At 39.3% G+C, this 25,071-nt stretch overlaps 1 protein-coding gene and 1 long non-coding RNA gene across 3 annotated transcripts in view; both read right to left on the bottom strand.

The window, feature by feature from the left end:
* Positions 1 to 23,866, bottom strand: part of PRKACB (protein kinase cAMP-activated catalytic subunit beta) — a 68,115-nt gene extending 44,249 nt beyond the window's left edge. The window contains exon 1 of one of the 2 annotated variants that reach the window (XM_039555823.1): positions 23,769 to 23,866. In XM_039555823.1, the coding sequence (XP_039411757.1) occupies positions 23,769 to 23,814 (46 nt within the window). In that variant the 5' untranslated portion in view covers positions 23,815 to 23,866. The remainder of the gene's footprint in view (positions 1 to 23,768) is intronic. The other variant, XM_039555822.1, reaches the window with a different exon arrangement.
* LOC109145884 lies at positions 10,471 to 23,231 on the bottom strand. The gene is made up of 3 exons (XR_005602458.1): positions 23,144 to 23,231; positions 13,938 to 14,027; positions 10,471 to 12,513 (listed from the first exon to the last, which is right to left on the bottom strand). It is a non-coding gene; the product is annotated as an uncharacterized LOC109145884 (long non-coding RNA).
* Positions 23,867 to 25,071: the final 1,205 nt, after the last annotated feature.

Below are 25,071 nucleotides of genomic sequence, written 5' to 3'. Positions count from 1 at the left end.
ACCTTGTGGCATTTCCAAGTGTTACCTTACAACAAAGGCCAAAACAACTAAAGCTTGGAAAAGAAGAATGGTCAAAAGATCTCTTTCACTCTTCCATTTACAAAGAATGAGATAAATACATGACTAAAAGTACTATTTAATTTGTTTTTATACTTTTTTAAAAGCACAGGGAAGCAGAAAGCACTTTTCAGGATAGAAACACTATAAGATTAAATCCATAGTGTTTCTTTTCTTCCTTTTTTATGGAAAAAACACACCAATCTTTGTAATTCTCTGAACAAAGTCAAACAATTCACATGGCATGCCAGCTCCACATGCAATATGAATGTCAGCAAAGATATAATTCCTTAATACTGTATCCTCGACCTTTCAATTGTATTTTCCCTTTCAAAGCAACACGATCAAAGACTTTTTTTTAAAAGATCAAAAGAAACTAGTGATTCCTTCACCAGCTTACAGAGAATAAGTTACAAGCTGTGCTGAACATAAAATTTTTTTCTTATTTTTGGTGCAAAACGAGTGCTTGATAATACATAATATTTTTATTCTGCTAAGTTTGACAATTTTGCATTTTGTTTAAAAACCAAATATTTTCTTTCTAATAAACAGGTTTTTGTTATGCTGGCTACTTGAAATAGGGCTCACTCCATTACATTTCACAAAGAATAAACTTTTCCACAGTAACAATATTTAAAATAAATAAAGAAATAATTTTAAATTAATTGTAATATAAACGTTTAACTGTCAGGTAAACCTTCCTGTAAATCTTCCGGAAGCTACTTTTTAATTAGATACAAGAATGTCCATTAGTTGTAATTGTATTTACCTTTCATTTTCTCTAAAGAGAAATAAGAGCAAAGAGTAATTAAAAATGCATTCTGAAAATCACTGTATTTCATACTGTGAATTGCCACTAAAAGCCGCTTCTCAAAGCAGTGACAATCAACCCCATACCCTCCTGAACAAGGATACTGTGAGTCTTCAGTACCACCGTGTGCTCCAGTGCGCACCTCCACTGCACACTGCACACAGGGAGAGCACATCATTTGCCAAACAGGCTTCACCATCTAGGGGGTTCCTGCTAATGACTGGGAATGTTATCCTTCATCTGGCAGTGGTCACATCATAAGATAGGCCATCCTAATTGTGATTACTCCAAAACAAAGAAAATGTTTTGAATACTCCTCTTATGAATGGGTAAAGTCTATCCCATGATAGCATCATACAGGCCCTTCTTATTTCTAGGAAATAAAAATCTCTCTAATTTGGCAGAACTGGAAGACATCTCTTGAGTTTTCATCTTAATTTACTTGAACCATTTTGGGAAAAAATGCTTAAAAGTTTGTAACTAGCCAGAGGCTTCATTTCTTCCTCCTGGAAGAACAAATATGTTTCACTTTGAGCATGTCTCAGATGCTCATAGCTCTTCCTAACAAGCTCAATACAGAATTGTTATTTCTGGGAGTCACATGGCATGTGGGAAGGTTCTGGTTTTCTTCCAAATCCTCTCAAGTTAAAATCTACCCAAGAAAACTGCCAACTGCCAAAATGAGGTAACAGTTGCACTACATTGGGCAATTTTTTCTAAACTTATTTCCACTATAAGATCCACCTTCCCCCACTCTTGGGAGGGTGGGTGGAAGGAAACACATGGCATCCCATTTAAGTGAAGTATCAAAATAATGAACTTAGTAATTGCAGTAACTGAGCCCTCTCCTCACCTTTCCAATATGATAAAAAAGCCCAATACTTAAACTACAAGAAATAAAAGCCTAAATGAATACTTATCTGAAGTGAAAATGAGTGCTTATATATTATTATTAGGTAACATATGACATTTGCATTCATCTTGGTAAAGTTGACACTTTCAGAAGAAAATATCAGCTCAATTTATCATCCAAATAAGGCAAAGTATTACTGCAATTTTTGAAAGCACTGCTGATACATGATTTTTCTGGAAAGTTGTCCAAGGCTAACAATACATTTATACATTGCTGGAAAACTTGCAGCCTCATCACCATTCACAAAGTTTATCTTCCTTCCTTGCTCTAAGGAAAAACAGGTACATATATACTCACTCTAAGAAACAGGAAAGAAAGGCTGATAGCCTGGGTACAAATTTTGTTTTACTTAAAGCAACGAACTCAAGGAATATAGATAAGAAAAGCACACTTCCAGAAGAATTGCATACAAAACCATAACTACCATAACAACCCTGATAACAAAATGCTGGCAGTCACCTAGCATAGATATGAAAATAGCAGGGCAGCAAACTCAGCATGAACCTTTAACTCTTCTCCTTTTCTACAAAGACAAATTCTTCTCAACACTATTAAAAAATGCAATTCATGTCGCTAGGTAAATATTTTAATTCTGAACATCATATATGAACATCATTACATGAATATATATATATATATTACACAGTATTTTGAAAAAATTCCTCTCCTCCTTCCTCTCACTTGGACAGTTTTTGTTGAAATTATTTGCTTCACTCCCTTAAAGGAGTGCACTCACATCTAGAGATACAATTTCCAGACACATGACTGGACACAACCACCTGTGGGACAAGAGGCCACTTACTCATGTCCCGTGCAGCGTACAGTGGAGGCTGAGCTCAGATGTTCTCTCTGCCTTTCTTCACAGAATCTTTTTGCACCTCTGGTTTTGCAAATACCTCTTTAATATAATTTTGTTCCACATATTATGCATTCAAGTATTTTTCAGTTCAGCCTGACTGCTCAATATGCCAAAATTTCTAATCATACATTCCATCTGTTCTCATTAATTTGTGTAGTCTAAAAATAATTGCTAGCCTGAAATTTAATAGAAAACTCAGCCATACACAGGGAAACAATTTCAAATAAAACTGTTTTTGTTTAAATTAAAAATAAGACTTATTTTGATGTTTCATGCTTAAATTGGCATCCTCAAGTTCAAACACTGTTGTTAATTTTTTTTTTGCATCAGACAAGAAGATGGATTAACATCACACTTCTGACAGTAAACAATATAAATTGGCTGACATATTACAAATCAAGAGAATTATAAGTACACATAAAAAAGACACATTTAATAAGGTCTGATTTTTGTCCTAAATCAAATAAACCCCAAATTAAGGCCTCTTAAGAAAACATATTGAGTGAAATAGATCTTTCCAAGACATATTTACACCAGCAACTTTAATTATTGCTAAAACAGGTTGAAATATGAAAGATAAAGGAAACTAGGCTTGCTTCTTTGCTTACAAGTAATTAGTGAGCCATTAAAACACAGCTTAAAATTAAAATATTCTCCTTTCCTCTGCCATTAAGTGTCCACTTCAGGAACAACTATGACACAAAAGCATGGGGAACATAACAATATCAGAATATACCAGAATGTCACCAACACTCCATCAAAAATCAGAATTTCACAACAGAACTGGGCAGAGGAAAGGCAAAAGAAAAAGCAGAGGAAGGGCTAACAGGCAAAGAATTGCGAACTGAAGCAAGACTGCATTAGGGATCTGGAACAAGGCAGAGGTAAAAGTGAAACAAGGAGCTAAGGAAGGACAGAATGTGGGCTCTGCATCTGAAACCACTTCTGTGAGGGAAAGCAAAACCTGAGCTTGAGGGTAAGTTATAGAGCAAGAAAAAGCATGCTTACCAGCAGTCTCAAACAATTAGAACAGTTTTATTCTCTTATGTTATTAAAAAAAAGTTGTACAATGCAAGCCTACAAGAGTGTAGTGTAGGCAAAAATTTTCCAGATAAAAAGGTCTGGCCTATCACTGTACATGGAGAAGAAAATAGCCTAACCCCTCACTGCCCCAATTTTTCAGCTGTTTAAATTTAAAGGACAATACTCCATGTCTATATGCAAGTTCACCCTTAATTCTGTTTTAGACATTCATTTTAGAAGGTCAAAGGCCAAAAACTGATTTAACACAATCTCAACTCTTTTCAGTTCTCAAACTGAAATGAAGCTTAATTTAGTTACTGACTGCCAACCGGGCACAAAGGAAAGACGAAACACCCACTTCTTTAATATTCTTCAGTAATTTAGCAACTTATGACTTGGCTATAGCTGACTTAGGATATGAATACCAAACTGCAGATACACTTTGGGCATGCTGAGAAAATGAACTCCTCAAATGCTAACATTTGCTAGATCTTGTTTTGCTATCCTTCAGTTTTATCTGATGCTGCTACAGATGCTGATTAAGACATTAAGCTGTAAAACTTAGTGGCTGCAGCATCTTTAATATGTTGATGTCTTCATATGAAATAAAAAACAAATATATGACCTTGGGGTGCTATCTCTTCAGCCAGAGCAAGACTGCAGCATGAAAAGCAACTTCAGAAAGCCTACAGAGCACTTCTGCTCCTTAGCTCACAGGCTAAGCAATGAAAACATCTAAAGTCTATTGTAGATTGCATTTGTCAGTGTTTGCCACTTAACAGTACTTCTTTGGATCCCAAATTATGATGCAGCTCAGACTGCAAAAATAATTAATATTCCTTTACGATGTGTTGTTAAATACTGGCATCTATGGTGCTGCTTGTCATTGGTATTTTTGTCTTTGTAACCCTCAGACTGAATTACTACAAGCAGCTATTACACACATTTATGCTCAAAAGCCCAACTACAATCAGTGTACAACAGCACTGCCTGCTCTGACAGAGTCACGGAACCACCCAGTTTAGTGACATTTCACCTGCTCTCCCATAGACTTATCTGTTGTATTCTACAGCTGCTTTCAACCTAGAAATGACTAAAATTCCTTACTGCCTTGGTGACTCTCTCTTACTTTATCCATTTTCATGACTGATAATTTGGTGAGGTGAGATTCTGATAGAAAAGTCCTAACATTTAACTTGGACCACATGCAGTGGGGATAAAGAGATCCCAATTGGCCATTACAAAATACATATTAACTTAAACATAACTTTTGAGCCATGACTCCATGACTGCAGAGTGAGAAAGGTAAAGACTGTTTGCTTTCCAAGAGCTGGTGTATTTTTAAAAACAGACACTAAGTTTTGAAAAGCTTGTAACTTACACACAGGGAAACAGTAATTTTTTCTTTGGTGTTAAATGTAAGTTCACACAGAAAGCATTTTCAAAACAAAATACCATTACTATGATTCTGAGCTCATGATGTCCAGCATAAATTTCATTTTCCTTTGCAGCATCTGAACATTTTCAGGACTGAAATGAAGAAGATGAAGTTTCCCCAGCTTGCTCATTTTGAAAAAGAATTTACACAATTCACCTGACTTTATTTCAGGGTTTTTTAATTAAAAAACATAAAAGCTTGAAACATGGCCAGAAAGACCAATGGATACTCCAGGACCCCATTAGGAGGCACTTTACCCAGGAACATATGGGAAACCTGCTCTGCAATAGAAGCCAAAAGTTTGCAAAGTGCTTTCCCAGAGTCCATTTAGGTTTAAAAATAGATATGTAGTATTATGATACAGCAGTCACATGTGGTACATTTGATCTATTTTGAGCTAAAATTAATAAGCACTTTGAGAATGTGAAGTAAATTGATATACTAATTGCCATAAAATAAGGTATAGTTTTCTCTCTGTAACAGACTGCCAATTTAAATGTATAACTGGCAAAAAATGAAGATACGCATTATTTTAAGTTACTAGAAGCGTTACTATAAGCCTATAGTAATTATAAGAAGTCACTTCACTGTACTGCTGTGTGCCTAGGTCTTCTAATGAGTTAATTGTTTAATAAATATCTGCAGTTACTTGCCAGTTTACAGATGAAAGGTGCTAAATAGTGCCAACTAACTTTAAATTAATTTAATTAGCTAATTATTTTCTCGAAAGCTACACTTTCCCTAACAGAAATTCAGAAATGGTTAAAAGCAATAGGACTGTTAAGCCTGATTGCATTGCCTCTGCCTTGTTTTTCTGGAACATCGCGAATGAGAAGTAAGGATTTAGACAATCATATGACTCCCAAGTTTAACAGCCCAGATTTTCAGCGCATCAAGCCTAAGTAGGAAGGTCAACAAATACTGCAGTTTGACCTCGGATAAGTGCCGAATAGCATCTACAAACAATTTTCATACTGTGATACCAGAGCATGACACATTTCTGTTATTCTTACAAAACACTGATGGGTGGGCTTCTAAGGAAGTATTTAGGAGTACTTCTGAGCTTAGAAAAAAGAACTCCCTAAGAGTTCCAGAGAGCAAAGGCTTCTCACCAGTACCTATTCCCTTCTTATGATCCCAAATTGTCTTTCTTAAACTTGACATATTTATGCAAATTGATGTCTTCCTAAAATTTTTAATAAATTCCTTGAACATAAAAATATGCATGCTAAAAACTATGTCACTGAAAAACCTACTGTACTACCTCTTAGCTTTTTTGTACATTCTAAAAATAATAACCAGGATTTCAAGTGACACTGGATAAAGTCAACTAAACCACTATTGTCATACTGATAATGAATATTTATGAGTAAAGATAATAACTGGCTAGTAAAGTTTACTGCCTTTTCATAGGAAGACATTTACAAATCAAACTGTATAAACAATTAATTGTCTACATACCTTAATTCAAACAGAAAACTATGTTTTTAAGACATTATTTTTGTATTTCAAATTTTTGCATTCAAAGGCATTAAAAAAGTCAGAATTAGCATTCTTTTAATAACATCTGCATGGCCCTTGTTTACATGTTCTTTGTAACAACAGATACGGTCATGTATTCGTTTTTCCCCAGACTGGTACTTCCTGCAGAACAATGTATGGAACTATCCTGGCACTCATTCAGGATTAGGCAGTGAAGGAAATGTATTGGTTGAGCTCCTTTGTGTAAGATGGAAAGATCTACAGAACTCTGGAAGCAGGATGGAGTAGCCTTCAGCAGCATCAGGACAAGTTGCTGCCACAGGCTATTGAATACCATCATTGAAGAGCAGACACTATCTGTGACAAGTTACTTAAACCATAGGTTTAAGTAGGTACTGCTGCTTTTTTATCCCCACAATGATGAAATGGTATTTGGGTGCCTATTTCACAAAGAAGAAATAAAAGCTATTAGAACAGGAAGAAAACAAGCAGGGAGCAAAATAAGGCTTTATTTTATTCTCTACCTGCTGCACTGCTAAACTTTTGGTAACAAATCAAGTAACTTTCATACAGAACTTCAGTAGAAAGTAGTTTAAAGGAATGTGTGTACTACTGTAAAAACTCCAATATGAACAAAACCACAATGGAGACCAAACTAATCTGTCCAAAACAGATCTACATGGAAAGACAGCTTGGAAAAAAGGTGTAATGAAAAAACAGAGAGGGGCTGTTGTGCGTATGCTAATTACATCCGAAAGAAGTTCAAGAGGAATCATAAGAAGTATCTATAGGAATGAGGGAAATAATTTCAATTCCTTAATAAAATCCTTCCCCTCCCCATCATGAGACTGATTTTAATTTGCTCGAGCAAGGAATCCTTCAATTGTTATCACAGCTATATAACCATAAAAGTTCATTTTAAGATGACTGTTTATTATGGACAAGAGAGGCCTGACAGAACTGGAATAGTTGCACCAGAGTTTTTTTAAAGCTTGTAAATTTACATAAGAATCACAAACTTTCTTAGCAGCAAGAGACCATCGTATATTTTGCAAAATAAAGTGGCACGCTTTATGTCTGGTGGTGTGCGATCACAAACTCTGAGAAGCTGTTTCTATAGAGAAAGCATATACTGATTTTTAACTGCCCAGGAAAGGAAAATTATGTATCACCTGAAAAGGTACATCTCGGCCTGTTGACAGAAACACTAAACCATAACATGAAGGCAAGGAACTAGGTGATACAGCAAAAGAACCTTTGGGACAGAACATTACAGGTCTGCCAGTCAAGAAAAAAACAACCATGCTCCTCACACAAATGCACGCTGCTACCTACTTGACCTGAGCAAGTTACCTGTTTCCATCATTGAACAGAAATAGGTGAAATGCTGCTCTCTGCAGATTATCTTGATTCAATCCTGGGTCTTTACAAAGAATGTATAAAATTCTACCTCTACAAAGAAATGAACGTGAGAAGTCCATAATAAGGCTTCTTTAGCCATGCTCAGTCAAAAAGTGCCTTGCTGTGTTTTTCAGAGGCCATCTTCCACTGTTTGCTCAAACTCTGTCTGGGTCTTTCTTGCTGTGTTTTTGACTCCCCTCAGAAACAACACACACTCATCTTTCCCAAATGATATTCAAGTACACAAGTTCTCCCTCCTGAAATATTTCACCAGTGAGCTGCCTGTTTTTTTAATTTGAAAACATCAATTTGACTGGTTTGAGTTTTGTGGACTTTTTAGTTTATTTACCAAGAAAAGGAAAGTTGCATTTCCAGCCTTCATTTTCACTAGAAATCTACCCAGCCCATAATGTCACAAATATGATAGTAAGAACGGACAGCATAAGAAGTGTTTGTATAATCCTACTCTTACCAAGCGAAGTCAGATACTGAAAACCACACTGAAATAATGTAACCTTTACTTCTAAGCAAAGCAAATTTTAACTAATATCTAGTAGTTAAAAAAATTTAAATGCATAGTTTTTAGTTTGCAATAGCCATCACTGTTTACTATTTAAACCAGCACTATTATACTGTAATATGAGATAAAAATACCTTCTTGGAAAAAAAGGTGTTAAAAAACATCCCATGACACCTTGTTTCAACAAGATGTACACATCCCTTCTCTTTTTTAAATATTACCTGAACAGGCGCAGGATTTGAGGGGTAAAGTTCCTTAAGAATGACAAACTGGCTAGCCCACAGTACTTTCTATACCAGACTTTAGAAGACAAAAACCAAAACAGAAGACAGACACATGGTGTATAAACACTTCTTGGCAAGAAAGTATTTTCTTTTAGTGAGAATCCTAATAGTGTTTATCATTAAAATCATTACATGCAAAGAATGTAAAGAAAATACAGTGAAGAAGACACATCTTTTGTTGTTACATGTACTAAAATAGAAACACTGAATTTAGACAAACTGACTTGATCCTCATAAATTAATTTGTTCCTAAGCTAGATTCTCTTCGTTAATAAATCACCAAGAAAATGTAGCTTGAATTAATGAAAATGCCACACTTGCATTGTCTAACAGAGGACCAGAATATAAGATTTCACTTTGAAAAGATTTTCAGTTTCTGAAAGTGAAAGTCTTCTTAAAAATGCTTTTGTTAAGAGGTTAAAAAATTCATGAGTTAAGAAAAAATGTTAATTGCACCATGCTAGTATGTGCCAACAGAATAACAAAAGAAAAGCAGATCCCTTACCTATTAATGACATAATTAAAAAAAAATCAACTTTCAACATAAATGTCCAAATTTTTCTATGCTTAACCAGACATCCAAATTCAAAATTTAACTACCACACCACCACCATAGACTACAAATGATTGATGGCCTATTTACAGAGAGCTTACATATATATCATTATCTTCAGATCAAAATGACTGCTGTTTGGAATAGCAGTATGACCCACACATTCTGAGATTCAAATGAAAAAACTAAAAATTCTCTAAGAGGATAAATATTTCAAATACACTTTATTTCCTTTTACATAAATGAATCAAACACATTTGCTTAAAAAGTCCCCCATGACATATTAAAAGACCTTCTCTTGAAACAGGCCTCTTTCCAACATGAAAAATCATTAAGAGGTGGTGGTAGGAAAATTTCTTCTTGCCTTTGTTCAGAGTTTTTCCTTCAGTTAAATGAACTCCATCAATACACACACTATGAATACTTAAGTATAAAGCAGTGATAAATGTTAAGCTACTGTTAGGACTACACTTTTGCCTTCTTAAATTGTAAAAATTTCAAGGACCAGATTTATATCTGCTTGTAGGTCATCTTTCAAAACTGTTCTAATTTTGCCATCCCTTCTTAAATACTATCACCAGTGAAGAAGTACTTGAACAGAATGATTAGCTGGAAGTACTCTTTAAACAGCAATGATGTCTGATTCTAAGCACAGTATTTTAGTACTTCACATTGCAGTCCTGTAAGTTCAGTTCTAAATTATCCAGTGCTGTGACAATTACTCTGTGTTTGGACAACAAAACCACCCTAGTAAGTACAGGTATCTATAAAAATGAAATACTGGTTTTATTGTGGTTGGTATTGTTTCAGAGGATACTGCAAAGTTGACACTGCAGCAGGCAAGTAATTCTGATTCAGATAACCCTCCTCCACCTACACAAAGAAATGAGAACTTCCCAAACAATAACAGATGTCAGCAGCACTTGCAGTTTAATCTTTCATGAGAGAATACACTCTGCCATGTGATGAAACACCAGAAAAAATTTAATGCTACCTTTCATTGAATAGTTCTTGATGCAATCACAAATAGAGAGATCTAGTGTTTCATCATATTCTTGGAGTGCAACAAAGGGCAATTGGGCTCTTATCAGCAGGGAAATAAGGGTCCCAAAAAGGAGTAACATCAAGAGACATGTCAACAATTCTTTATTTTTTTTTTTAAACACATAACACTAGTGTACTTCCATATTTTGGAAGGGGAAAGAAATGCTCTCCATGCTACAATGCTATTGTTGATACCTGTATTATTAGGAAATACTTAATAGGGACTAATAATACTATTTCTTAATTTCCTTGCATCTTCCTTCTTCAGTATTTACTATTATTTTGACTCAGAAAATTGCCAATATTGTGGCTTACACCCATACACTGAATATATTCCATCTTTTGCAACTGAAGCATACATTTTCCCCAAATTCACTAAATGTCTCCTTTTCATTATTAAACATACATTCAACAAAAAATCAAAACTGTTTTTCATATAACTCTTGCCTTCTTAAGACTATCTGACTGTGTTCACACCATGAGAAGAATCAAAAATCTCACCCTGGTTTTAATTCTTAAAACTCTACCTATCTATTGTCTCCTTCCCAGCTCGCAGTCACTTTCTCTAAACCCCTCTCTAGTGCTGCACAAGTATCAAACAAACAATCTCAAGCTCAAGAGACTTGCTCTGCTACTCAGCTTCTCTGTAACATGTCAGAGAATCATACAATACCAGGTTGGAAGTGACCTCAAGCTCACCTGGTCCAACCTTTCTTGACAAAAGCACACCTTAGACAAGATGGCCCAGCACCCTGTCCAGCTGAACTTTAAGTGTCCTACTGTTGGGGAGTCCACCACCTCCCTGGGGAGATTATTCCAGTGGCTGGTAGCTCTCCTGGTGAAAAATTTGTGTCCAAGTCCAAAGGGGCTGCATGCGAAAGGATTGCACTTTCATGCTTTCCATACTGAACACCTACTGCTCTGTTTTCTCAGCCACTGTGTCTTGGGCTAGTTCTCTTAACAGCAGGACTGCCAGCAGAACAAGTAAGTTTGTATGTATTAGTGGAAATGAATGAGTCAATTTAGTTGGTGGAGAAAATTATAGTGTTGTGAATAGAACTGTGGAAAACCAGCCAACTACTATTTTCTGTTTGGAATTATTTTCACACAAAGAAAGGCAGAACTATCACAAGTTATTTTTGAAAGAAGGGACAGTAAGGCTATGAACTTTATTTTAAATGAAAAATACATCCTGCAGAAAATCTTTATCATTAAGCGGAAAATTCAGTTCAACTGCAGAAAAGATAAATGCAAGAGATGCCTGAACTTTTCTTGCCAAAGATCATACTAAATTTGCAATGCTTACATCTCTAGCTTTATCATACCATTTAAGCTAACTCTGGTATTGGATTCTTTTGCATCTCTCATTGTGCTGATGCACAGCTCTGCATGTCTCTTCTCCCTCCTGTTACTCCCTACTCACATGCTGTATCTAAAAGGAGTATGTATGTATTAGTCATCTTCCAGTTTTATTTGTCCTAACAAATACTTGAGAACATTCTGGAGCAATTAAAGATATGAAGAGGAAGGCTGGTGATCTTTTTGATAACTTTGTCAAAATAAATTGTGGTCTGACAACCATGAGGATAATCACATTTAACAGAACTAAAATGATACAAACACTATTTTAGTCTCAGTTGTAAGCAAAAAATGGGACAACTCTTGCTGATAGTACTTGAGAATGGCATAGTGATGCATATCATTACAAAGTCAGTCAGTAGCATCTCTGGATGAAGATAAGGCTCCAAAGAGCCCCTCAAACTAAAAACCATCTCATGTTAACATATCCAAAAGGTGAGATCAACACCATGTAACAGTAGCATTTTCTTCTTCCCTTCAGTGAAATGTGTGTTTCTTCAGTGCAAAAGCCACTTGCAATACCATTTCACCCTTGTTTTGCAGCCCTCCTTTGTATCAGCCCAACAAAAGGTGGGGCACTGTTTTAAGATAGGTCCATGAAATAAAGGGTTAAAACAGCAGAGCCCGGTGGGAGCAAGGGTCTTAACCATTGTGGTGAGACATCAGAGCAGTCCTTGAACAGCTGTATCAGCACAGGAAGGGCAGTGAATTGTAGCTATGAGCAGAGCAGCAGGGGTGGTAAGGGCAGGCATTTTTCAAGTCAGCTTTACTGCAAAGAAAATTGGTCACGTAAGTACTCCATAAGCAGCAAGTTGAAGAACGTTTCGTAATTATAGCCTCAAAACTCAAGCTGGAGACAGTACAACCATGTTTTGGGTTTTTTCAAAAGTATCATACCAGCAAAAATCAGGTTCTACTCTGAAAACTCTTGCCCAATAGACACCATAAAATTGCTTCTAAAAGAGGTCCTGAGAAAACCACTCTTAAGAAACAGCAATGAGTAATGGGGCCTATAACTGGTTTGAAAATTCAACCAAATCATCATACAACACTGTCTTATAGTTGAAAAGCACAACAGTTATTTGGCCAAATTATATTCTATATTTCTCCAGTCAATTACTTAGCAAACATTTTTCTTTAATAAATGGCACAGCTCCAAGTATCTGCTTAAAAACAGAAAACACAAAACCCAAAAACCACCACCACCACAAAATCCCAACTCTTCTGAAATGAAGAATTTCATAATACCCTTTTAGCTCCTGAAAGTAGCAAGCCTCTAAAGAGACACTATCCATAAAAAAACCAGACCAAAACAAGAATCCCAAAAACCCCACAAGAACTGGCTGAAACTATACAATGTGCCAAGTACACCCGGCACCTGTGGCAGAACAAAACCACGGAATGCAGCTTTGGGTGTCTGGCATGAAGGTAGTCAGTATCCTCTCTGCCACCTCTGTAGCAAGAGCTGAACTCAACTATAAGACTGAGGCAAAAGTAACACCAGTAGAAGATTGTTGTCACGTGAAATACATGTCTTCCCCATGCAATATTTCAGTAGGCTTCATGGCATCCTGTTCATCTTCACACCTCATCTTGGAAAATTCCATTATGCCCTCATACTTCACTTTTTCACCATTTGCTCTGCCTAGACAGCAGAGGATGGGATCTCCTACGATCAGGAGAAGCACGATGGCAGGTGGATCAGCTTGTACTTTGGGCTAAATCCAGAGCCCAGCCAGGAAAAATACATTGAAGACATGAGCACATCCATAATGCTCTGCCAGGGATTCTGAGAGTTAGTTCCCTCTGGGATAAGGTGGAACACATGTATGCCATGGCCCAAGCTGGATTAATGACAACCTCTACTTCAGCTTCTCCAAAACATCCTTTTAAGATGCTCTTAGTTCACTTTTACATTTATACATTTCCCCTCTAAGGCTCCACATGATGCAGGATCTCTTCATCAGAGACTCTACTGTTCTGACCAAGCTGCAAGCAGGTAGAAGAAGCTTTTCAGGATGTCCTGACATGTGGTATTTTCTTTGACCTCCTCAGGCAGAGCATCTCTGGCCAGCATTTATCAGCTCCCTTTTCTGGGATGGGAGTATGTGGGCAAGACCCAAACCACACTCTGCTTAGAGCTCCCTTTGGCTCCCTGTTTTTACATGTCTCAACCCACATTCCTTTTTTTACCTCATGTTGCCTGTTTTTCTCCATCCTCATTTTCTGTAGTTTCTCATTCTCAAGGAGGGCTCTCATGTTTTATTAGGAATAAATTGATATCTGTTCCGAAGAAAAAAGCCAACAGAAACAATGACTCAAAGCAGTTACTGAAAAAAAGCAAGAAAAAAACAAGTGTAGGACATTCCTCACTCCCCACACCACAGTTTTACAGATCATGCCCTCTAGCTATTCTAGATAAGAGATGTCACTTACATAGCAATTACATAATAATTCTTCACATGGACATCATTCCATCCTTGCCAACCTTCTCCTGAGTGTTCACATGAGGTGCAAGGTGTTTGATGCTCATCACCAACACATGGTAGTAAGTATTGCTTAACAATGAGAATTGTTAATTGAAATTGAAAAACCCCAAACTCTGAACACATTCATTTGAAGTTCAAGAATGTCCTACCTTGGAGTTCAATATTAAAAACCTAAGCTAATATGCAAATGAAATAAATTCTGCATTTGAATATTAAATGAACAGTTGGATGATGAAGTAGGTAGTATCAAAAGAGCAACTGTTTTGGCAGAAAGCATGTCATAACAATAGAACAAATTTAGATAGAAACAGAACTTTCTTCAGTATTAGTGCAATCTGTGTGAAAAACTGAGGCTAATGATGTTTAGTGTCAGTTTTGCATCTGATCATTCACCCTCAAGAAATCCAAAGGAAAAAAAACTGCTAATTTGCAAAAGGACCAGGAAACACCCTATGAACCACTACAAAGCACTACACTCCCTCAAGCTCCCAGGCAATTCCACATCCCATGAAGTCGCTGTACACATAAACAAATTTCAAAACTTGCTTGCTTTGCAATTTGATATTCATATAGGCCATTGAATTAAGCTAAAAGATCTAGCACCTCATTTCTCTCTGTTCACATAAACATGTACCACTACAAATGTAGATTTTTCAGCCAATGGAGAGAATCCAGCTTCAATACAGGATGCACTGTTGCAGTCTACTGCTTTAGAATGCTTAACCCATAGTTCCCAAAACACCAGTGCTGATATTTGCAGGGTGTGCTTCTCACTACACAAGTTTTCACAAGGAGCAAACATACAATTTTGGCATTGAATTTTTCAAAACTGCCCAATATAAAATCAAGTCAATGAAAATGAAAGTCAATGAAAACATACCTCCTTTCATTGTACCTGCTAGAGGGAAATACTGTGATCTTTCCAATGGGCTTGGCATGATTTAAGCTATGTAATGCTTTTCCTCTCACTCTCTTACCACCTACCCTGTTTTTCAATGAGAAATCCTGACCAAAACTCCATCCTCCCCATTAATCTATGGATCAGTTAGTAAAATGCTTGAATACAGGGAATTTGCATTAAAAACTTTATCTTAATGACAGACTTTGGTGCAGTTAAATCACATTTTCACCCTGTGCAAAGTAAGGCTAGATTATCATATGCTTAACAATCAGAATATACATACACAATAAAACTGTTACTGCTACTTGCTACAAGACAAAGAATTTCAAACAGCCTAATGTTATAGTAATCAAAACTAACCTTAATTACTGTAACAATGCAACTGCTGAAGTAGCAGAGTACATACACCCTTAATTACGTCTGTTTGTGAGAGGGAAAAGCAAACTGATCCTAGGCACAGGCAAAGTAACAGTCTTTTCTATCTTTCAAGTTTCCATCTTCTTGCCAAAAATGCACTTTCCTTTGTTTTAATTTCTTGAGCCACATGGCAGCTGTGGATGTCTTTGGATTTACAGACAAGTGCTAGCAGCAAGTGCAGTATGTTAATGAGTACATACTTCCTGGAAGCAGCTTAACCAGAATGAAATAGAAGAAACAAAAAGTTCCTGACATCCTCTGTTTAAATATTACAGTATTTTAGCAAAAGGATACAAGTTAACAAGAGGTAGAGGAATAACAAACTAACAACTACATTTACAAATCACCAAACAGTTTAGATATTCATTCACCTAGCAACATTTTAAAGGAGGATTTCCTATGTCTCTAGTTTTAACATCACAGGTAAGATAGACTAACACAAAAGTAGCAAGGTATCACAGAACTACTGTGTCTCTCTAGAGAAAAGGGTCAGTGCAAGTAGAACCGTGCCTCTCTGCCCTTCCTAAGGGGAGAACTTGGCTCAAAATGCCCATGAGGCTTTCTCTGGTGGAGATCAGCTGTATTATAGAAAAGATTTTTGCTTTCTCAGAATCTGGACACTCATATAGCTCTTACATGCAGAACATATTAATATGCCTCCCTGATTTACTGAAAAGTATTTCTAAAACCTTCAAAATTATTGCTCAGAACTACAGATAGATGACATCCCAATGTAGAGAAACTGGTTGCTTATTCTAAAGTCACAAAATTTGTGGCTTTAAAAACCCACACAAAACAAACACCAAGGTGTTTCCACACCTTTGCTGCATAGCACAGTGTTAAGAAGTTAGCCTAACCCTTACTATATGTATAACAAGGAATATGTACCAGAACTCATTCTATCAGAAGCCAGCAAACACCTTTTCTTTCTGGGCAGGGGAAAGCAGAGAGCATTTTAATGGCAGAAATGAAAACTTTGTTACATTTCTTAGTTTGAATATCAAATTAAAAAAAAAAAAAAAAAAGCAAACCCAAACAAAAAGGACCATATAAATACAAAATGAAAAACTTAAAAAGAAAAAAAACACCCCTCTTCTAAAATACTATTATCTTAAAGACCCATATGGCAAGTGTAGGGATGAAAACAAAGAATGTTTTTGCTCTATTTTTCTCTATCTTCATATATAGCTCTAGATGTCTAACTGCTAGGTGCTAACGTCTCTCACCAAAAACTTGAAGTCTTCAATTAATTCATTATATGAACAAATGCAGATGATAAAGTGGTAGTTTAGAGTAGTAATTTTTTCAAGTACTAAGCAGGGTAAGGTCTTAAAGAGTTCAATGCTAAAAAAATAGACTCCTTTTTCTTGCCACCTGACGATTTCATTGCCAATGGTGCTTTCAGCGCTTCCTTTGAATCTGTCTCTTGCCATCTGACACCTCAGTGAATTGATTTGGTGTGCAAAAATAATTATGGATAACCCAAAGAGATAAAACCCACATTGTTTTCTGCCTATGCAAAAAACCTTAACAGTGGATTGGAGAAACACTTTAATTGTGACCCATGAAGGCTCTAGGAATAAAACCTGATTTCTCAACAGTGCAAGTCACCAGATGGGCTCAGCTGTTTTGTGAAACCTTACTCTTAGCAGACGTGATTCTGCTGAGATGCGGAAGAAACAGCAAGGGAGATGGCAAAGAGAGGCTCAAAGAAGCCCTGAAGAGACTCTTGTTTACTGCTGCTGATCCCAACACCACAGGCAGGGCAGCGTCTCCCTTTAGCTCCGTGCATAGCATACCCTCTAAACTGCTGTATTCCAGTTCTCTTGCTTCACAAACCAAGACTCACTTTCATTTCCTGTCTGTCAATATTCACCTTATTTTCCAAAACAGAACACGTGGGTTTCAGAGAAAAAATTATGTTACGTTTGTACAAACAAAATGGGGTCCTAGCTTACGACTAGCCCTCCTGAACACCAGGATAACGAAGAAATAAAACACGTGTGATCCTTTCCCAACCATTGCAGCAGAAGGGAAAAAAAATAAAAGGAAACAAAGTGATTTTATCTTCTAGTTTTGCAACTCTAAGACAACACATTTCTCACTTCACTTACCTCCTCAGAGCTCCACTGCTACTTTGTTCTCTTTCCCATTTCCCAGGAAGCATTTCTACCTCACAGCGGAGAAACTGCTTATGGAAGGAAAATACTTGCAGTACAGCCTGAAACCACAGCTCTCCTTTTGGCAACAGCAGTAGGTCAGGCAGCTCCTATTTAGTGCCTGCTATTCACTCTCTTCTCTGTGCCATATCCCACCTGCACTGGTACAACTGCTTGTGTGGCTGCAGTGAACTGGATCAGGAAGCCAAATCCAGGTTAACTAAAGTCCCTTCTGCTTTCCCTTTTCTGTAGGGTTATTTTTAACCTAGATCAATCTCAAATTCAGTTCACCTTGTTGTCTCATAAATAGTTGCTCCAGCACACTTGAGGGCACACAGACAGGAAAACAAGTGGCAGGAGACAGAAAAGCAGAACTGCAACTGAAAGAAATGCTTATGAAATAGCACCTTGCACCTGAAATGAAGACAAAGCTTGAGAGCAGCACTGCAGGGCAGACTTTTTACCAAGTTCTAGCCCTAAATTTCACAAGTTTATAAGGAAAATCCCCACTGACTCAAGGTTCCTAACACTGAGAACTTTGCAAGCTTTAAATGCTAGAAGCACTGATTAAATAAAACAATACAAAACAAACCTGTCTACTCAGATCTGATCTGGAACTCACCTGCTGTATAGCAGAAACAATATTCTTTATTAAATCAACCACTGTAGTTTAGAAAAAAAAAGCATCTGGACAAACAAGTCCTTTATGATGTCTAGTAAGGATGCAGACAAAACACAAAATCGGAAAGCCGTCCAAAAGCCTTTCCAAAGGAGCTCTGTCCAAAGGAGGGATCTGTGGGCTCCGGAAGAACTTTCATTACCTGGAGAAGACTCCCTGCCAGACTGGTGTGGAGTGGAGCAGAGCCCTTCACTCCACACCGTAACCTGCACTGCTGCATCCTTACATGCTGCTCCCTATACCAATGAGAGGCTTCATTTCTGCAGCACAGCAAAGCCTTAATTAGGCTAAGGAATAAAGTCACTTGAAAGAATATGAGAAATCCCAGCATTATTCAAGATACTACTTTTGATTCTGTCAGTTCTATGAATGTGGATATAAGGGTAAATGAACAAACACTAAACAAACCCAGCAACAAGGGAATGCCAAGCAATTTAAAATACTCTGTCTTTAAAGTAGTCTGAGCCTGTAATAAAGGCCTAACCACAACGGCTAAATACAAACCAATTTATCACTTGGAGGCCCTTCTGACCTTTTGTTATGCTACCAAGTGGCTATCTTTAATGAGTGATAACCTCTCTCTTTGCTAGTCCAAGCTGTGAATAAGCATTTTGTTTTTAATTAAAGCAGAATTTTCAGATGGTGCCTCTCTTCACATGGTGCATACTGGTAGTCTTACATTGGTGATTACAGCAGAGGAATTTTCAGATATTTCTTCAGCGAGTAATTACAACTATTTCTTATTTTCTTATTGCTGAAACCTACCTGATTAATAGATGATACAACCCCAACACAGTGGGAAAGAAGCTTTACATACATTGTTTAAAGATGTTATTCTTGCAGACCATTCCAGCACCACTCCAATATACATTGTTAATTACTCTTTATACAATACATATTTAAGATGATGCTCTAATCCAAGAACAAGGCTCCAAAAGCTACCCATTTCAAAATTGGAGAGTTAAATACAATGAACAAAAGAAAAGACACTCTCTGTTGAATAAAACTACACTCTGATCAAAACCACTCAAACAAGAGTCTCTGGAAAAGTGACAGGGAATTAGCTACCTTGGGATAGCAATGGATACAGAGCTTTTCACCTCTACTTCACCAATTTTGATCTAACCAAGGTCAGCAGTGATAGAGCCTTGCCTAATCTAGTCTTTACAAGAAATATACTTGTGGTGTCTTTTGGTCTTCAACAAGAAAATACAACAGAATGACCCAGCACTGAATGCACATGAAAAATAAGAAGAAAACCCCTCAGTTCTTAAGAAATATACCCAGAGGAGGCTAAAATCTACTGGAAAAAGAAAAAGTAGAAGGCTGCATCCTCCTGTCAAGCACACTTCAAAGGAGCACTACTTAAAGAATAATTATAGGAGTTAAAAAGCAAAGAATTGACTATAATGGGAACTCTGTCATACTGAAGATACTGTAGGGAATGCTTTGAGGAGAAGGAGGAGTGAATGAACATAAAACTCACATGCAGAATACACATCACACATGCTGTACTTGGCTATTTAAAGACCACAGAAGCCGAAGTTAGTAAAATCATGCTGGATTAATAAAGCCGGAGATCTGGCTACCAGGTAAGAAGACACATGTACAGAATTATACTTTGAATATCATGTACTGTTTCCCTTTAAAATACATTTTAAGAGCAATTTGCTACCACATACTGCCACAGAAAAAGCAGCAAAGACCATATGAATCCCAGCAAATAAAACTCAGAAGCCAAGCCCATGTCATCAAGATCTACTGGAAGAAGAGAAAGTTTACAAATCTTCCAGTCCCTGAAGAGTGTATGCTAATCACCTGGTCTCTAATCCAGTTTGGTGGTTACAAAGAAACAGACAACATCACAACTAAGTACTCTTGACACTGTTGGGGGGAAAAGGGGAATGGACAATGGGAGAAACAACCCAACAAAAACCATAAAGAAAACACCAAGTGGGATTACTCTTCATTTATAGCCAAACTTCTTGCTGTCATGTATGACATTCCTTTGCATATCTAATAGGGCAAATAATTCAGAGCCATACATCATAATTACTTTAAAAATCTGTATTATCGTGTTATCTGAAGTAAAACACAAAACTTTCTACAAACTACATACTTTTGTAGGGCTGACATTCATTCTAGTTTAGAAAGTAGTTCTAGTAAAGTTAAAACATCCTGTTTCACATAAAATCAATAATGATTTTGAAAGTAACAGATTCACTTGCTGAAGAAGTTATGTGACCTTTTTTAAACCTCAGATGTGTTGTAGTTATGTTTCATGATACTTTCACAAATTATTCCAAGATAATGAATAATAATAAAGCTAAAATTTTCCAACATTAATTGCAACAAGTTAAGGAACATTCCCTGTGGCCTTTAAAAAAAAAATGTAACTTGCTACACGTTGATATTTTTAACTTCTAGGTTGCAAAAGTTTTCAACTACTGCAAATTGAGCAGCTGAAAAAAAAAATCAACAAATAATGAAGAGAATAATTAAATGAATATTAGGATGAGAAATCAAATAGAGTAACTTTTATGGCAACTGATAATTGTGCCTCTCCAGATTTCAAATGAAAGATACTTATATTACTATTCTAAAAGGCCCTCAGAATTTGTAGGTTGCTGTGCCCTGTGGAAAATCATGAAGGCATTTAAAACAGATAAAGTTTAAAATGGGTACAGAACCCTTAAGCTTCTTGTAACTAAAGGACAACTTCTAATTTTAGTCCTCCAAATCAAAATCCAATGCATATTAGGAGAAGCTGGAACAGAAGGCCATAGAAATAAAACCCTAACAGACTACACTGAAATTTTCCATCTTGTGTATACACACACAGGTACCTTGCCCTCCCTGCTACACAAGCCCGATTCACTCTTTTGGTGACCAAACTTAAGAAACCACCAGTATTCAGATTCCATTCACCTGCAGCTTCAGCCCAGAAATACTCCAAAACATTTGCTCTCATCTACTACTGGTGTTCACATACACGTGGTTTTATTCCACTTCATAGCCTAAGTGCAGTAACAAGTACTAAAGATACTTGAATATACATGGAAAGCTACAATAAATGAGAAGGATATAAGGACCATAATTAGGTGAACAGCATTTACCGTGCTGACCATCGACAGTGAAAGAGGTCTCAAATTACATTTCATGAACTAGCAAGTATAGTTATCAGGGGAAGCTGCGTTACCCTTCATTGTTCTTTCAGGGACCTTAGCATGTCCTTGATCCACACAATTCCATAAGCTCCATGCATGGATCAAGGGCATAACATCACCTTTAGAATTCAAACCTGGATACTCTTCTGTTACCCCTTCAAACAACTTCATTTTCAGTGTCCTGTAGTCTGGAATACATGCTACTAAAGACACTTAACATGCAAAACTAGAAAACTGGTTCAACAACACAAATAAATAATTCAGAAATATTATAGCTCCAACACATTTTATATTTCTTTAGTTTTTGGTTGCCAGGTATCATATGAATAGATTAAAATCAACATTCATGGACAGTAAACCAAACTTTGTTGCTAATAATTTATTAGTTATATAGTATTCATATATTATCAATCTTCCATGGTAAGTGAATCCTGGTCTTTCCCAGCAGTATGTCAATGATGACCAATTTCTTCTCCTAGTTACAGGAGTTGTATCATTACAGAGCTTTTTGCTGCTAAATATACTGAGTAATTAGACATCTGAGCTTGATGGCTCTAGCAGCACTTCATTTTTAAACACTAAAAAAGGGAGAGAGAGGTTCTGAAAGAAACTCCTTCTGCAACTTAAAAATGACTGTATTTTATAATACGAGAATGCATTACTACTGTGTGTTGTAGTGTTATTTAATTGCACAAACTAATAGCAGTACAGTTACCATGAAGTACAAAATGCAGTGTTTTGTCATCTGAAGAACTTCAAACAATCCACCCTCTCCCCACACTAATCTTTACAGTGATAAATACTAAAATACCAGGCTACAATACTTCCCATCAAAATTAATGCACTCAATTAAAAAATAAAACCACTAAACAATAATGGTCAAATACTCAATGTATTTGGATTGTGAGGTCTGTAACAATAGTGAGCTAAGACACAAAAATTGAAAGGTGAAAGCAATCACCAGAACTAGGTAGATCAAGCAGAGCCCCTGGTCCCACAGCTGGAAATACCCACTGCAGATCCCTGGGAAACCAGAGGAATGCTGTGTGGGCAGGACCCGGCCTATGCAAATCGGGTTACCCAGTTCTACCCCAGACCTCAATAGTAAATACACAAAAAGTACACAAACTGAAAAAAAACCCCAACGAACAAAAAAGCCAAACCCACAAAATCCCCTAACTTCGACGTTTAAAGTTCTTTTCCATTTTAATGCCCTAGGATTTTCCAGTAACAAAGGGTATTGTTGTCACAACACTGAGCTTGCACAACTGCCTGCTCACTACGTCTTGTCTTTACTCTTATCCATCACAAACATACCCAAAGTTTTTTACTAGAAGCGAAGTAAGGAAGTCAACATACAAAAAAAAAAGTCTAGGGTTTTTTTCCCAACAGCTCAATCGCCTCTATATTGTTTAAAGTTACGATGAAATACTTACAGGGGGGAAAAAAAAAAAAAACCCAACAAAACAACAAAAACAAAGCAAACAAACGAACAGAAACACCAGCAGAAAGCTCCCTGCCATGACGAGTTCAGATCAATGCTTTTGTCTTCCATTTTACCCAGGGCTCAGGAGAGCAACGCCGTACCGAGGGCTCTCCCAGCGCGCTCTCGAGCGATGTAAACACGTCGCGGGGCTGTGGCTGAGCCGCGGGGCGCGGGCAAGGCCGCGGGGTCACCGGGGCTGCACGATCCGGGCGGGCACAGGAGTTTCTGACCTACATTCCCCGCAGCGGGATGAAAACCCTCCCGCCGCAGACGGAGCGCGGCGGGCGGGCGGCCTCCCCCGCCGGCAGGGTGTGTTCGGGGGTGGGGAAAGCGAGCGGGCCGGGGCGAGGATGGAGGCTGGCGGAGGCGCCGACACCTGCCCGCCGACACCGCGGCCCCGCCGGGGGCTCCTCCTCCGCCGGGGACGGACACCTGCTGCGGGACAGCCGCACGCGCGGCCCAGCGGCGGCCTCGGCCCGGCGGCCGCAGGCGGGTTTGTCCCGCTGGTTTCCCCAGAGTCCGCTGAGCCCCGCGGCGGGGCCGAGGTCGGGCGAGCACCCCGCGGCGCCGCGCAGGCCGCGGCCGGGCCTGTAGGGGCGGGGGGCTCGGCCCGAGGCCGCGGGGCCTGCGGCGGCGGCGGCGCTGGGCGGGCGCACCAGGCCCGGCCCCAGGCCCTCCTCCGGGAGCGGAGCCGGGCGGAGGCGGCGGCGCGTCCCCCTCACTCACCGCTCTCGATCTCGTTGCCCTTCTTGGCGGTGGCTGCGTTCCCCATGGCCGGGCCGGGGCGGGGGGCGGGAGGGATGCCGGGCGGGGGCCGGGCCGGGCTCGGCTGGCGGGGCGGCGCGGCCCGCGGGCGCGGCGGCGGCAGCGGCGGCGGAGCTGCCCTGGCCCCGCTCTGGGTCTCTGTGTCTCCGGCCGCCGCGGAGGAGGAGGCGAGCGCTCTGCCCCCTCCCCCGCCCCGCACTCGGCGGAAATGACGGCCGGGGCGGCGCCTCCTCCCGCTGCGCCGCCCGCGGGGGCGCCGCCGACCACGGCCGGGCCGCTGCCGCCGCCTCGGGCGGGGGCTGGCCCGGGGCAGGGGCTGCGGGAGCCCCGGGAGGCGCCCCCCGCCAGGCAGCGGCTCGGGGGTGCGGGGGCGGCGGGTGCCCGTGGCCGCCGCACGCGGGGTCGCGGCAGCCTCCGCATCCCCAGCCTGGCGGGCGGCGGCCCCGGAGCGCCCCCGCTGCCGCAGGGCAGGCCCGGCCCGCCCGTGGGGCAGCGGCCGAACTGGGGGCGAGGCCGCTGTGCCCAAGGTGACCCTGGGAGGCCGCGTTGGCGGCGGCCCTGCGGCTGCGCCCGCCCCGTGGCCCCGAGCATCCCCGAGGACACCCGCCCGGGCCTGCACTCCGGCGGCGGACGGGAGGAAACTCGCACTTGCCGCCTGTTCAGTGACTGTTTTTACACGGCTCACCAGACTATAGAAAAAAACCGTAGAAAGTAAGCGGGCTGCCAGGAAAGATTTTTTTTTTTTCCTCCCCCCTTTTGCTGCCTCCCATCATAAATAGCTACAGCTACACATTTTCAAGCGGTATTGTGACTTTCAAGTTGATGATAGCTTTCTTTATATATTTATCATGTGAAACGCTTTGAGTGTTTTAGCTCTGGAAGGAAATGCTTATCAAAAAAAGGCTCTATTTTATGTGCTTTAAAGTGGGGAAAGTGGAGAGCAGAAGTGCTAATCTTATGGATCATAAACTCTATATATTCTGCCAGGACAATGTGTGTGATACCCAGCCTCTTCTGGCAGCATTCTTTCGCCAAGGCTGCTGGAATTGTTCTGGCTACCGTCCTTCACAGGGGCTATCAAAATCCTCTCCCAGCACCGTGGGCTGCCTGCTGGTGAAGCACACGCTGTCACAGCCTGATACTGAATTACCTTACTCTAAGACAGGATTTTATACACATACACACTAACGTAGATATTTCTAGGAAATTTCCAGTTTCCTGAGCCTGTGCAGTGGAGTACATTGCATGGGAGCACTGAGCAGAT

The sequence above is a fragment of the Corvus cornix genome, chromosome 8 (genome assembly GCF_000738735.6).
Source record: "Corvus cornix cornix isolate S_Up_H32 chromosome 8, ASM73873v5, whole genome shotgun sequence".
NCBI classification, from domain to species: domain Eukaryota; kingdom Metazoa; phylum Chordata; class Aves; order Passeriformes; family Corvidae; genus Corvus; species Corvus cornix.
The sequence above is the reverse complement of the archived record's forward strand: the minus strand, read 5'-3'. Positions and strand labels throughout refer to the sequence as shown.